The following is a 15,620-nucleotide window of genomic DNA, read 5'->3' on the forward strand; positions in this document are numbered from 1 at the left end:
CCCCCCCCCCCCTGCTCGCCCTCCCCCCTCTGGCCTCCCCCCTGGCTCCGATACTCGCGGGGGGGGGAGACACTCCACAGGAGAAGCACCTGCAGGTGAGCCTTCTCCCCTGGCCCCCTTTCCCCGGAACCCATGGCAAGGCCTGACGCCTCATCCTCCACCAGCATTGTCCCCATCCTGTCGGTTCCTGTCCCGTCTTCCCCCCCGCGCGCTCGATCTCCCCCCTCCGGATAGTACATCAAGAGCTCCAGTAAAAAATTGAGGGAAAAGGTCATTTCACCATTTGCATCTCCCCCATGCTTTTATTATGTCCTTTTAACACACTCTGCACTTACAACCATACTGGACCTCCACACCCAACTTCTCCCTAATAGGTCTGAGACACCTCCTCTTACGCTCCACTGCTTCCTTCCCGGGAACGGCCCTTCGTGAATTGGTCTACTGAAGGGATAACTCCCTAGGTGTGAGGAAGGCCCATACAGGGTTTGCAGCTTGTCAAATCTGGTTTATTTTAAAGCACATCTCATCAACCAGTGTTAGATTGCTGTGACCAGGGCTACATCCACACATTGCTGAACACTATGTACAATCGCAGTCATTCAAAACTGGATGTTCCCTGTGTAGACAAGCCAAACCACTTGCAAATGATTACTGTAGCTTAACAATAGTGCAATATACAGCAATGTCTGTATACAGCCCTGGACTTCTGTGACTGGAATCTGATGTGGTGAAGTGAAGAAGTGACCTGGGGATTCATGGACTCATTAGATGGCCTTAGGCAAGCCTCTTACCTCAGCTGCAGTACTGGAATAATACTAGTCTACCTTTCAGGGTTGTTGTGAGGATTACTGGAAGATTACACATGTGAAACATTTTGAACATTGATGGTGCTGCTATATAAATGCTAAGTGTTATTAAGTTGTTGGGCTAGATGAGGAGGCCCTAGGTCTGTTCCTGGATTAAGAGAAAATGGAGAAGGGTGACATAGGATGAGCCTTAAAGTAAAGATAACTCCCCTCACTCCCCTTGTAATATTCAAAAAACTATTCCATGTTTTATTATAGTTCCAGGATCAAAATCTAAAGCAGCTCCAGACCTAGTTTTACCTACGGCCCTGGATAACTGGACCTTGGAAATGGGCCATGAAGGGTCTTGGTAGGCCTTGCGCTGCCTTTTTGTTTCATATTGTTGTATTCTGATAAAAGAAGACCCTCAGCATATTCTCCAGCGGCTGCCTCTCACGCTCCACGGCTTCCTTCCCGGGAACGACCCTTCGTGAATGGGTCTTCTGAAGCCGGCAGCGCTCCCTTTAAGGGTTGCTAAGGACGCGCGGGCTCCAGTCCGGAAGTAAGTCGCGGTTCTCACGAACACCCGCCCCATCCTGGATGTCGCTAGGCCTGCGGGATGGACGATGAGCCGCGGAAGGGGGGAAGCGCGGTAAGAGCGGTGCTGTTCGGGCGCAGACGCTTGGGCTGCACAGCCGCCAGCGAAGGCCGCGTCGCCATGGCGATGCAGGGCCCTGTTGCACTTCAACGGCCCACCGACGTATTTTCTCCGTTCCGCTAACAGCCCCCGCCCCCCCGGGCAGCCCATCTTTCCCCTGGGCTATACCTCGTCATGGCAAACGTGTCCTCGTTTTTGGGGCCCCGCCGAGCAAGTTTCGTAACTGTGAGCTAAGCATTCTTGTGGTGGGAAGCCCCGGCTTGGAAGGTGCCTCTGATCTGCTCGGAAGGGATGCGGAAGGCGTGGATCGACCCGACCCTCCCCGCCGCCGCCGCCGCCGCCGCCGCCGCCGCCGCCTGAGAGGGCTCCTGCCCAGCGGCAGCGTCTCCCGGCCCTTACCGGGCTGTGACGAGGAAAGCCCCAATTTGATTTTGAAGGCGCCCTGAAAGGTTCAGGAACCCTTTGAGGAGCGCGAGGCTCAGCCCTTTTGATTCTCTCTAAAGCTCCCATCTTGAGCAGAAAGTTGATGAAGAGTTAAGAGTCCATCTAGTCCAGCATCCTGCCTCGCATGGTGGCCAAGCCAACCAGTTCCTCTGGAGCTCCAACAACAGGGCATAGAGGCCGAGGCTTTCCCCTGGTGTTGCCCTTGCCACTGTTATTTAGAGGTTCACTGCCTCTGAATGTGGAGGTTCTCTTTAGTCACCGTGGCTAGTAGCCACTGATAGACGTGCCCTTCATGAGCTTGGGACTTGGGAAATGACTTTGTGGAATACTTGTATTGCTTTCTGATGAAATATTGGGAGCCGTGTGCTGTACCTGTGCCTTATGCATCTGCGGTGTTGGAATGTGGATCACCCCAGTTTCATGAATTGCCTTGGTTTCCGCCCTTGTGGTTGAGCGCTTTGAGGCTTACTCTGCTGAGCTGCACCTTGCAAAGGCTTCTGCAGGGCTCAGATGAAAGGTGTCTCAGAGCTATTAGGGAGAAGTTGGGTGTGGAGGTCCAGTATGGTTGTAAGTGCATAGTGTGTTAAAAGGTCATAATAAAAGCATGGGGGAGATGCAGATGGTGAAATGACCTTTTCCCTCAGCAAAGCCCAATGCTGTGAATTTTGTACTGGAGCTCTTGATGTACTATCCTTATTGGCCTCTTTAACCAGCCTTGTATTCTGTATATTTTAATTTGAGGCATATTATTTGGGCGTGCACAATTTACAGGCCAGCAGGATGAATCCCCCACCACCACCATGGAATTGGACCTATTTCCTGGTTTTATTGCCAACTTGGGACCACAAAAACTGGTGGCTGTGTTTGGCTGGTGTATTACAAGTTGTGCTAACTTGCTAATAATGATTATAAGATTCTTCCTGGATTATTTTTATACCCTAGGTAAATATTTATTCCTTCATTATATTTATTTTAAAAACTATTTACACTTGCAGACTTAATAAAATACTCCTGAGGTGGCTAGTCATAGGGGGCTCCATAATTTCTTGTTCCTTCCCAGCAGCCCTACTGCCAGATGCTTCTCCATCTAAGCTCCCTGCCTGTTTTTCCCTATCACCCTCAGATGCCCTTGTAGCTACTTCCTCTGCTATTAATATGTTTCTTCCTTGCAATCTCTCCCCCCCTCCTGCACACGCACCTAGTGCCAGATATTCACTTCATCCTTCCCAATCTGTTGTTGCTGCCTCCTAAATTCTAGGGAAGAGAATAAGGCTGTCATTCACTTCTGATAACATGGCTGTCAGAGCCATGCGTGAATTGCTTCAGAAACTCATGTGAATTCCTTTGTCAGAATTAGATCATCCCTACCATACCATTGCCTCCACCATTATGTATAATTCTGAAGTTCTCTTTTCCATTCTGTGCAGGTGAAGATGGGCCGACGAGCTCAGCAAGATTCCTACTCAGAGGAAAATCATCTTAGCCAGAACTATTCTTCCGCTGGAGAGGTGGGTGCAACTAGCTTTGTCAACTTGCTTGCAGCTCAGGGGCTTAGTTTTCATTTGAGAAATTGCACCCTGTTGAATTATCCTCCTGAACAGAAGTCTGCTCTAAACTTTAATTGACAATCTGAACCCTAACTGTGCATGAGACTGGCTCCTTTTGTTTGTCCCACCAGAGCATGTGTTCTAGAACCTGGCTGCTGTGTTGACTTTCCTTGATACGTATGCATGTGCTACCAGGAGGTTCATAGGGAAGCAATGCCAGTGCAGACATAGATAAGCTTTTTGCAGCTGATAATTTAACAGTGGGTACACATGACCACTTGGTAAGATGATTATTTTAATATAGCTGTTGAGGGGAAGTTTACTGCTCCCCTAGATTTTGGGTTGGATGAAGATGTGTCATAAAATTCTCTTCTCTTGGCATGATGTTACAGACCTGCCATATCATTCATAGAACTGTCTTTCCCTCCCACTCCTGATGTTTCACCTTTGGAACTAAAGCTTCTTTTTCTTTCCACTCATTCAATCACTTTATTGTATGGTCCAACTGACCTTGTTCAGCTGTATGATGCAATCAGTAGATTAAAGTACATACACATGTAGGTAAATGAATCAACAAAATTCCTTCAACAGCAAGGATCTAGACTGAATGGCAACACTTCTTAAAAGGCCACTCTTTCAGTAGGGTAGACATTATTTCCAGCAAGAAATGTCGTAACTGCATCTTTCACTGAACAACCAAGTCAAATAGCTAGGAGAGGGGCAATAATTTCTTTTGTAATTCTGTTATAGTAGCTACCAAATAACAAGACATGGCCTACAGTGTCTAATTCCCTGCCACCCTAGCTTCTGCTTTCTCTTGACTTCATTTGTAACTGAACTTTCACCTTTGAAAGCCTGTAGACAAACCCTGGTTTCTCTTTGGCTTTGTTTCTCTATGTGCAGTATGACTGTGCCCCTGTGTGATTCAGTCCTGTTTATACCAAATATAAAATGCTGCCAATGTGATTGGTCAAAGCATTACACTCAGTAAAGAATCTGAGAATGCTGTAACAGACTGTCCCTGGAGTTTGTGAATGTGATCATTTTCCTGCACTGGGTTGTGGGGGGAAAGAGGTTGGTTTATCTGCCATGTTGTAGGTTGCCCTTTGTTGTGGAAAACTGAGAATTCCCACCTACTGTGCAGTTGTATTCATTATATAAAAATGGACAGTTGCACAAAAACCCAATACATTTTAAAGAACGAGGTGGTTGATAGGCTTATGTGAAGCCTTGCTGGTCTTCATTGATGCAAGGGAGTGTGCAAGACCAGGCTATCTTGACCAAGATATAAATGCCACACCATAGTGAAGGAAGAATTTCTGACCAGGACTGTTCAAAGCAATGTGGTATGAAGTCTTGATGTTGTTGGTGTAGGTGTTGCTGGCGTGAACAGGGCCAAGTAATCTTTCTATACCAATGGCCAAAGGTAAATTAATAAACATAGGTAAGTCCTAAGTGTGAAGCAAAAAAATAAAGGCTCTTGGTGTTCCTTGCATGAATACACTCCAGCACGGGATGCTGTCACTTCTCGTTTTCACATTCATGACTCTTTTTCTCTTCTGTTCTCTTCTCTTTGCTGATTCAATTCTAGGAGGAAGACACAACAGAAAAGGTAGAATGTTCTTGAGTAGATGGTTAAAACGTTGACTTTTCTGAGAGCAGATTATGAGACCTAACATTAATGGTGAAGTTGCATTGAACAATTACAGCTTACAGCAGAAGCACTGCTTTGCTCCTATTACAGACATTCATGTTCACAGTTTGTTATCCCTCCATAGCGTTTAATAGTAGGATGACAGTCTAGCAAGAGCTGAAAAGTTCTGGGGATGCCAAGACCTCTCTCAAGGCACAGGCATAGTGATTTGCAAGCAAAATGAGAAACGTATTAAACCAAAATTGGTCTTCTGTTGGGTATTTTTATTTGCAACTTCCAGCATGAAAGCACCACTTTAAGAGCCATAGAGTCCAGCAGGAGACTCTTATGAGAAAGCAGCATTGCTGGGCTGCAGTTTGTTGGTGACTGGTGGGGGGCCTGTAAGGAATTGTGGAAGAGGGGAACAGTTTGGAAATCCTTCCCCCTCCACAATTTTTATAAGTTCTCAGGGACTTGAAGATGCAGAGTTTCTTTCTCCTGCTCCTTTTCTCAGAATATGTAGTAGCCCTCCTAACCTTGTCTGTTGGTGGCCTCATCTTGCTTCCTTGTGACTAGAGTGGGGGCCAGCTGCTTTACTGTTGGGTGTAGGGATACTAATGCATTGTTGTACATTAACACTAACCTTTTTTCTGTCTTGGAATTCTCCTTGGACCAGTTCTTTGGAGAGATGATTATTCTAGAGTCAGGCAATGCAGAATTGATATTTGATCCCAGTTCTAGAACCTGTAATGTGGAATATGTTCACTTCTTCAAGAGGCTGGTATTCTTAGAATTTAAAAACAGCAAGAAAAGTATAATTCTAGTCTTTCTGCTCATGTAGAAAAAACTGAAACTGTGGTTCCGGGTTCTATAGAATATACTTCTAATGTCATTTCTCTTTACATGGATTAGTATATTGCTGGCTGTGCTATTTAATGCATGTGCTTGTCATACAGCTGATATGCTTCTCTTCTCAGCATTTTCACTAGTTAAGTCCCAGCTCTGCTAATCATGGGCCCCGGTCACACGGGCAGGAAACTGCGGGGGAGAAGCGTGGCTGTTTGCCCTGGGGCAAACTACTGCGCAGTTACGCGATCAGACCTCCCGTGGAGGTCCTGTGGAGGTACCGTGGAGGTTCCATGGCAAGGGAGAGGTGCTGATCACAGGACAAGCCGGTGCGCAACGAAGAAGCACGCACCGCGGCAAACTGGGTTTTTTTGTGTGTACACGACAAATGTGCATGCTCCGTTGGGTGCGTGTGCGCATCCACAGAGACTTGGACAAAAAACCCCACCTTATTTGCAAGGGGACATGGGCGGGTGCCGGATGCCACCGGAAACGCGATCAGACGCCCGCCCTTGCCCCGCAGTTTCCCGAAACTAGTACCTCCGAGGTACTAGTTTTTTGCCACGCAGTTTCGGCTGGAAGCCTCGGTTGAGCCATGGGAGTGCTACGCTTCCCAGATGTGCTGGTGAGATCGCACCCGGAAACTCCGCCTGTTTTCCGTCTCACTTGTGTGGCTTCTGTTCCGTGTGACCGCAGCCATGGTACATTATGCATGTTGTGAAGAGGTGTGTGTTAGAAGCATTTATAGAGAAGCTTGTGACAAGGGCAGACAAGCAAAAGCACCTGTCTTTGTCAGCCTTTTGTTTTCTTTTGAACCACTTCAGTCACCTGTATGGGAATGACATAGTGTGGAGCTCAGAGGGTAGGGAGGCCTACGTTTATTCATCTCTGGCCTACACCATGCACACACCATGCCACAAACACATAATCTCCATGGAGGCTACAGAGGAGGAAACCAAAGCAGTGTGCCTCCAGTGTCTTTGCGGCAGCAGCAACCAAAAATACTCATCTCCTTCCTTTTCTCATTTTATTTTCAAAGATAAACCCATCATTATTAACAGAGAAACAGCTGCTGCATATTCCATATTGGGGGGTGAAAAGCTTCCTCAGTGGTCTACTGAACCTCATGTTAAATGTTCATTTGTGCTGTGGCCCTTGGTAGCTCTGCAGACATCAGAGAATCACATGGTGCACACCACTGACAGCATCAAAAATAAACTGTAATAAGAAATGGTTGCTAATCAGTCTGTGGAGACTGAAACATTCAAAGAAGAAGAGATCGGATTTATACTCCGCCCTTCACTCGGAGTCTCAGAGCGGCTTACAAACTCCTTCCCCTCCCCACAACAGACACCCTGTGAGGTAGGTGGGGCAGAGAGAGCTCTTTCGAGAGCTGTTCTTGAGAGAACAGCTCTAACAGAACTATGGCTTGCCCAAGGTCATCCAGCACCTGCAAGTGGAGGAGTGGGGAATCAAACCCAGTTTCCCAGATTAGAGTCCGCATACTTAACCACTACACCAAACTGGCATGTTAGGGGTACAGGTAGGAATTCAAACATGGGAACAATTAGGTAGGATTGAGAATAGTGAGCAACAGTTGCCTGTTCTCCTAAGTGGACCTTGGAAGCAGGGGGGGATTTGCCAAACATAATCTTCCACCACACAAAGTTGTGCTTGTTATACAAAGTCTTAATCATCCCTTGGCCCCATTCCTACCATTTGATTTCCTAATTCCTATATTAAAGCTTCTGCTTTATTGTAGTTCCAGGACCAACGTCAAGAAATGTTTCTCTGACTTTGCAGTTTTATCAAAAGGGCATGGCTTTTGTAGGTTTCTGCAGCATATGTTTGCTATTAGGGGCAGTCATATTAGCTACTCTGTGTAGGGAGTTATGTCTTTCAAGAGATGTAGAAGTGAGCTTTTCTTTGAAGGAATCAGTGACAACTTCTAAGGCCTTGAAGGTGCAGTTTTGTGGCTGTTTATGAGAGTGTGCACCATTTCTGCTTGAAAATAGGCTCAAAGCTGATGTCTTTCCAAGCCTGGTTTCAGCTAATGTAGTTGTTAAATGCTTATGAGTCTCTGTAAGGTGAATGTCTCTGGGCTGAACATGAATACCAAACAATTTTGGTGTTTGCGGCTCTGTTAAGCCTTAGGGTGTTTGGGATGGAATTTCCTTTTCAGTTTCATACTTGCCAGTATAGGACAGAGTCTGTTATGATTAGGGATAAAAACGGTAGGGACCTAACAGAAGCAGGAGAGATTAGGAAAAGTTGGCAAGAATACACAGAAGAACTATACAAGAAAGACCTCGATGTCCTTGACAACCACGACGGTATAATCACTGACCTCGAGCCAGGCATCCTTCAATGTGAAGTTAAATGGGCCTTAGAAAGCATTACTAACAACAAAGCTAGTGGAGGTGATGGTATCCCAGCTGAGCTATTCAAAGTCTTAAAAGATGATGCTGTTAAAGTGCTGCACTCAATTTGTCAGCAAATATGGAAAACGCAACAGTGGCCACAGGATTGGAAAAGGTCAGTATACATTCCAATCCCAAAGAAGGGCAATGCCAAGGAATGTTCAAACTATTGCACAATTGCACTCATATCACATGCTAGCAAGGTCATGCTCAAGATCCTACAAGCTAGGCTTCAACAGTACGTGGATAGAGAACTGCAAGAAGTACAAGCTGGATTTCGATGAGGTAGAGGAACTAGAGATCAAACTGCCAACATTCGCTGGATTATGGAGAAAGCAAGAGAGTACCAGAAAAAGATCTACTTCTGCTTCATTGACTATGCTAAAGCCTTTGACTGTGTGGATCACAACAAACTATGGCAGGTCCTTAAAGAGATGGGAGTACCTGACCACCTCACATGTCTCTTGAGAAACCTGTATAAGGGCCAAGAAGCAACAGTTAGAACCGGATATGGAACAACTGATTGGTTCAGCATAGGAAAAGGAGTACGACAAGGATGTATATTGTCACCTTGCTTATTTAATATATATGCAGAGTACATCATGCGAAATGCTGGCCTGGATGAATCACAAGCGGGAATTAAGATTGCTGGGGAAAAGATCAACAACCTCAGATATGCAGATGATACCACTCTAATGGCTGAAAGTGAAAAGGATCTAAAGAGCCTCTTGCTCAGAGTAAAAGAGGAGAGCGCAAAAGTGGGCTTGAAGCTCAACATAAAAAAACTAAGATCATGGCATCTGGCCCCATGACTCCTTGGCAAATAGAAGGGGAAGTCGTGGAAGCAGTGACAGACTTCACGTTCCTGGGATCCCAGATCACCGCAGACTGTGACAGCAGCCATGAAATTAAAAGACACCTGGTCCTTGGGAGGAAAGCGATGGCGAACCTAAACAGCATGATAAAAAGTAGAGACATCACCCTGCCAACAAAAGTCCGCATGGTCAAAGCAACGATATTCCCAGTAGTCATGTATGGCTGTGAGAGTTGGACTATAAGGAAGGCCGAGCGCCGAAGAATAGATTCTTTTGAACTATGGTACTGGAGAAGACTCTTGAGAGTCCCTTGGACTACAAGAAGATCAAATCAGTCAATCCTCAAAGAAATCAACCCTGACTGTTCCCTGGAAGGCCAGATAATGAAACTGAAGCTCAAATACTTTGGCCACCAAATGAGAAGGGAGCACTCACTGGAGAAGACCCTGATGCTGGGAAAGATTGAAGGTCAAAGAAGACGGGGACAGCAAAGGATGAGATGGTTAGACAGTGTCATAGATGCAATGAACATAAAGTTGAGCAAACTTTAGAGGACGGCAGAACACCGGAAGGCCTGGCGTGATCTGGTCCATGGGGTCGGGAAGAGTCGGTCTCGACTGTGCGACTGAACAACAACAACAAAAACATTCAAATGCGGCCAAGACTGTATCTTTGTTCCTCCCAACATTGTTTTAGGGCAGGCAAAAGGAAGTACTTCTTCAGTGCATAATTAGCTTACGTAATTTATTGCTACAATATGTGGTGATGGGTGCTAGCTTAGATGGTTTTAAAAAAAGAATTAGACAAATTGATACAAGATAAACCTATTAGAGGATATTAGATGGGACCAGCTAAATGGAATTTGGGATTGTTAGAGCCCAGTTAGTGATTAGTTATGTTTGATCACTCCCTGATTTGGCTCACATCCCTTTCACCCTTTGCAAACTGGGAGCTGATCATTGGGCAGGCTGTTCAGATCTGATTTACACAGTCGCAAAGCTTTCTTGCACACCTAGCCTGATTTCTCACAACAGCCCCCTGCCTGCCACCTCTAATATTTGAAAGGCTCATAGCCAAAAGAAAAAGAATAAATTGGAGGTTAGAGTCTCTTTGTGCTGTTCATGTCTGTCCATGAACCTAGCTAATCATGTGATCATCCCAAGAGATGCTGCTGCCTGCACAGGTGCAAAAAGCAGGCAATGTACTCTATCCTGGTAATTTAAAGGATACATCCAACTCTTCTCCAGTAAATGTAATGAAGTATTTCTTAGTTTGTATAAAAGCAGCTATGAGTGGCTATTGTCTAGATGCAAAGCTGCTCAGCATGGTGTTGTGCTCAAGATGAGCTTCATCAGGGAATCTTGACTTGATCCAATCAGGTGCACTGCTCACCTCTCATGTAGTTGAGGAAGCTGGAGCAAAGTAAGTTTCCCTGGTGATTGTGTTCATGTCAAAGTTGTCAGCATGCATTTTTGAGAAATGAAACCTAGACTAGTCACAAGTGATGGTTCTTCTCTTTAGGAGAAGATTCTTTAGCCTCATTAGATAAAGGATCCAGCATATGTTTAACTAGCACATGGGAATCAGTGAGATTTAAAAGTTCTTAACTTTGACTGAACTATTCCTGTTACTTTTGCAGCTGGGGAACTTAAAAAAAAATCTCCGTTGCTAGTTCTGCTTGCCTCCCTTTGTATCCTGCAAAGGGTTCCAAACCTCTGGTCCCTGGAGCCCTTGCTGGAAGTGCTCTCTACTTACGTGGTATTGACTCCTCTTGACTCCCAGCTGCTAAATCTCATGGAAATACATGAATGGTATTCTTTTTGGATATGAGCATTTGTTGCTGTAGTTGCTAAAGGATTTTTTTGTAATGACAACAGGGAGGGTAGATGTCCCTGACACAAAATTTCTGTTACAATGCCTTCAGTTAAGTACTTTTGAGAATTATCCTCCACCCTTACCTGTACTGTACCCGAAACTTTAGAAGTTTATACACTTGCCCTATGCAATTCCTTGGTGCTTAGCCAAGGTTGAAGTATTTGTAATCTTTAATCATTTCTCCTTCTTGGCCCTTCCCAACTCCCTGGTTACTCTTCATGCTGTTTCTATGAACTCCCTTTGGGTCAGACACTTGAATCCAGGCTCTTCTGTAGTTGGCATGCATTTCTCATCTGTGGAGACAAAGGTAGCTTCTGGCTGACTGCATATAATAAGCAGGCATTCTGTGCTGGGGACTGGTGCCCCTTATGACATCTTGCACTCTGGCCTTTTGCCTTCTGCAGAACTTGACCTGTGTCCTGCTAGGTGGCTGTGTGTCTTTTAAATTACTCTTGTCTCTGGGACAAATTTGGATGCCTTGCAAAGTAGGTGGTGAAGCTAAACAAAGAGACAACTGAGTTGTCTTGTGAGGAACAAAACCTGGTTGATGAACTGGAAGAATGTAAGACTTGCCCTGAAACTGCAGAAGCAAGGGGAAGGAGATCCTGACCTCTTTCACCAGCCAGAAGTCTCTGGGCTGCTGAGAGGTTGCATCACCTCCATCCAAACAAAAACGCCAGAAAGGAAAGATCAGCTAGGCCTCAATTGATTAAACATTCTTTTTGACATTGTCAGAACAATTTCCTTCCTCTTTCTTGGCCTTCAGTTACTCTTCCCTTGTGTTTTTTCTGTTTTTAGTTTCTAGGTGTGAAGTCAAGGCCTATCTTGATTAAACTGAGCAGCTTTGGGAGACAGTGAATAAATAAATGATGCAAAATGTTTGTGTAAACAAAGGGTCAAGTTTTAAAATATCGTATGCTGTGTATACATAAGGAATCCAGTCAGATCACTGGATCTGTTTGAATTAGTAGAACTTCTGAAGATTCTACAAGATTGCACCTTCAAACTAAGCAGTGCTGTTCCTTTATCCTAAGCACTTTGCTTTGTGCTTAACTTCTGATCAATCTGTATGACTGCTCTTCAGGGTCTGAATGTTGACCTGTAGCAAATGCTACAGTCTGCCAGTTTCAAAGATCAGACTGGTAGGTACTGCTGGCTGCCCAAATAATATATCCCTGGTGGCTATTATTACGCAATTGTCTTGTAGTTCTCTGCTTTTGTTGAAGACTCCTAAACCACTCATCCAGAGGATGTTTGGAAAACTCATGCATTTTAGACAGTATTTATATGACATCTCAAAATTTTCTCACTGGCTATGTTATTCAAGTGCTACAATCATCTAAATCAATTTTAGTGCTTAACTGCCTCTGTGATTTCAGAGGCAGCCAGAGGTGTTGTGAGATGACATCTTTGTCTACCAGACTCCACTAGAACATTAGAAAGGATTAATCATTTGTTACCAGACAGTACTTTCAGCTCTTGGGCAGTGTAGTTGTTATACTGCTGGATTAGGACTGGGGGACTCAGGTAATTCAAAGTGTAGAATTAGCAGGTGGGTGCCAAGTTGTATCTGAGGCAGCTTTGGTTCTTGCTCTAAGGAGTTCATTATGCACAGTTCTGCTTTTTTCTTTTAGTTATGTGGTAATTTATTTACATTATTTATAGTCTGCCTTTTGCACTTGGTCTCAAGACGGATTAGACAGAGTGAGTCAATACAATCAACAGGATGGGACATTCAGTAAACAATACAATAGGATTAGGGTTGGAGAATCAGCCAGAAATCTAAAAACAGAATTGAAGCAAAACTGAAATATTAATATGACAAATTAAATAAGCTATACATAGTAGTATGGACCACAGTCCTTAAATTTTTTGTCCAAGTAACTTTGTGAATAATTTTGTACAGTGCAGCCCTAGTGCCTCTGTAGAAAAGCTCTCTTGAATAATTCAGTTTTGAATAGATTGATGGGGCCTTTTACACAAGCCACAGACAGATAAATGTACATGATATACATATGAGTTAACGTCTTCTCCACATTTTAGTTGTACACTAAAAAATAGGGCTATACCTAGGAAAGTCATGCATAAATCAACTCCTGCAGTACAATCATGTTTCAAAATTGCTGTATACTTTGGTATAGGATAGAATAAAGTTAATTTCTTATGAGCCTTGCTATGGTGGGAACTGTCCAACCTCTGTAGTACTACAGTTTAGTTGTTATCCTTCTGGCTCTCAGCTTGCTGTAAACAAATCAGCAGGAGTGCATTATGGAGTATAAAATCTAAATGTGAAAACATGCCATAGACACAACCATCTGACTTAGCAGCATAACATTCAGAAAGTTGTAGTTTATCCATGCTATTCACTGAGCCAGGTCTAAAGATTTTGCTCTCAAGGCTGTCTTGAGAGCTAAATTATCCTTCACATCCATTCAGGAGATGCTGGACTGTTGCTATGTCCTAGTTGACCTTGATGGCATCTTCCAGCAGAGGAGAGTAAGGACAGCAGCCAGCACTGTGTGTTTTACTTGCATCTCTTAGAATGGATTCATGTGTTTTTTCCTTAAAGCCACCCAGTTGCCTGCAGAAGTGTTGGACTTCCAGCTGTTCCCTTGGAATAAGGCCAAATTCTCCAGTTGGAATCTGAAAAATGTAGTTGAACTCATGTTCCCTAATTAGGCCAGCTTCCCCAGTATTAGCTCTTGCCTCATTCACCCTGGAGCTCCCCGAGGCTTTCTCTTCAGCTCCTGGCACCCTGAATAGATGCCTAGTTATTTTCAGCCCGCTGGGGTTATCGCTTGATCCTCAGTAACATTTTTCATCATTCTCACCAAAATAACTCTCTCAAGCATCTGTATTTCCCAGCGCTTTTCATTTTAGCAGTTTATGCTGATGGTTGCTGAGTGCTGAACATAAACTGATGGGAAAGAGTTATATTAAAATTCTATTTCTGCACATTTATCTCATTCTTTGAATACTTTCCACCAAAGAAAGAGGAAGAGAGGCATGGCTTGAAGGGGAATACTGTTCCTCTAGGCCTCAAGGTGCAGGGTTGGATCAAGACTAAATTTTCAGCTAATGGAAAGCTTGGAAGCAACTTCCATCCATTCCCTCCTCCTGATATAGACCATTGATTTGCCCCTCATGCTGTTGTTATGGGTCCTCAGGAGTAGCACTTTGGGGAAATCAGTGGGCTGCAGTAAGAGGACAGAGGCAGGGATGTTCTGTTGAAAGTGCCTTCTATTCATGGAAAAATTGGATCCACCCTGTAGTGATAGTCCTTAGCATGTATGTATGTATGGCTTTCAAAGAGTCTTAGGCAAATTCATGGAGGGTAAATCTAGATGTAACTATCAGCCACAATGACTAAATGGAATGAATACCTATGGCCAGAGGCAGTCCTACTTGTAGGGGGACAACGGTAGCAGACATCAATTGTCATCATACCCTATTTGTGGGGTTCTCAATCCAAATAAGATGGCAGTGATATTGGTTAGGAGAGCACATGCCTTTAAAGGGTTTAATGCTAGGTGCGATGAAATTGACTTTTATCAGGGCAGGTGAACCTGCTCACTTGACCACACCAATCCATGTCTCTGTACATTCAATGCTGGACTTCTGTAATGTACTTTACATGGAGCTGCCTTTGAAGGTAACTTTGACTTGTACGAAATACTGCAGTTTGATGTTTTAGTGAGGTTGAGCTATGTGCCCATATAACCCAAGTTTTAGAGTAGTTTGTACTTGCTGCTGATGTGTTTCTCAGCTCAATTGAAGGCACTGGTTTGGAGCAGGTGATTTGCATAAAAAGAGTGTAGAGCTGGGTGTCATCAACATATTGAAGGCATCCTATTCCAAAACCATGATTTCTTCTAGCGCTTCTATGACAGACCCCTATCTCTTTCCCAACACCCAGGCAGAATTTTCCTGCCAAAAATATTTTTGTTCTCAGCAACTGGGTCGCCCTCCAATAGCATGTATTTCTTCTTTGTTTGATTAGCTTAAATTGTCCACCCTGTCACAGATATTTGTTTAGGCTTTAGACCCAGTACACGAACATGAGGGAGAGCTGTCCTGTTTTATAGACCCTTGTGAAATGGCGCTTGAGGCAGATTAATTTACAAAAACAGAGGCTTCCGGTCTGGCTCCCGCGAATGGTGGACGCATCCTCGGGTTGCTCCCGAGGGCGTCTCGCCCGCCCGCGGTGGAGGAGGGAATCCGCGCGAGCGGAGACCCGAACGAGCACCTCAGGAAGAGAGGAGCTCGGATCCGGGGTGCTTTAGGGCGCACTAGGGGGGAGTCGCTCTTTCGGCCGAGAGGTCGGAGACCGAGGCTCCCGCCATGCCCTGCCCCAATGGACCTTGCTGCGTGAGCGACCCCGAACGGGGTTTAGCGGAGCCACCAGACGTCACCGAGTGATAAAGCGACCATCCGCAAAAATAGAAAAAGAAAAGATCGGCTTAACTGTGAGTTGTCAAAATGCAGAGAAAAAGAACTAAAAACGTTTCCCCCCCCCAGCGAAAAAGGCGAGGAGGTTAATCCTCCATTTGTACAAGCGAAAAAGAAAAGGAGGGGGGGAATGGATTGAGCGGACAGT

General features: G+C 44.8%; 1 protein-coding gene across 4 annotated transcripts in view; it reads left to right on the top strand.

The window, feature by feature from the left end:
- Positions 1-1,359: 1,359 nt before the first annotated feature.
- IFT43 (intraflagellar transport 43) overlaps positions 1,360-15,620 on the top strand; it is a 70,327-nt gene continuing 56,066 nt past the window's right edge. The window contains exons 1-3 of one of the 4 annotated variants that reach the window (XM_015418365.1): positions 1,360-1,437; positions 3,315-3,395; positions 5,026-5,046. In XM_015418365.1, the coding sequence (XP_015273851.1) occupies positions 1,405-1,437; positions 3,315-3,395; positions 5,026-5,046 (135 nt within the window). In that variant the 5' untranslated portion in view covers positions 1,360-1,404. Of the gene's footprint in view, positions 1,438-1,653; positions 1,893-3,314; positions 3,396-5,025; positions 5,047-15,620 lie in introns of those variants that run through there. The other 3 variants (XM_015418368.1, XM_015418366.1, XM_015418369.1) reach the window with 3 other exon arrangements.

The sequence above is a fragment of the Gekko japonicus genome, unplaced genomic scaffold (assembly GCF_001447785.1).
Source record: "Gekko japonicus isolate JY-2015 unplaced genomic scaffold, Gekko_japonicus_V1.1 scaffold3, whole genome shotgun sequence".
NCBI classification, from domain to species: domain Eukaryota; kingdom Metazoa; phylum Chordata; class Lepidosauria; order Squamata; family Gekkonidae; genus Gekko; species Gekko japonicus.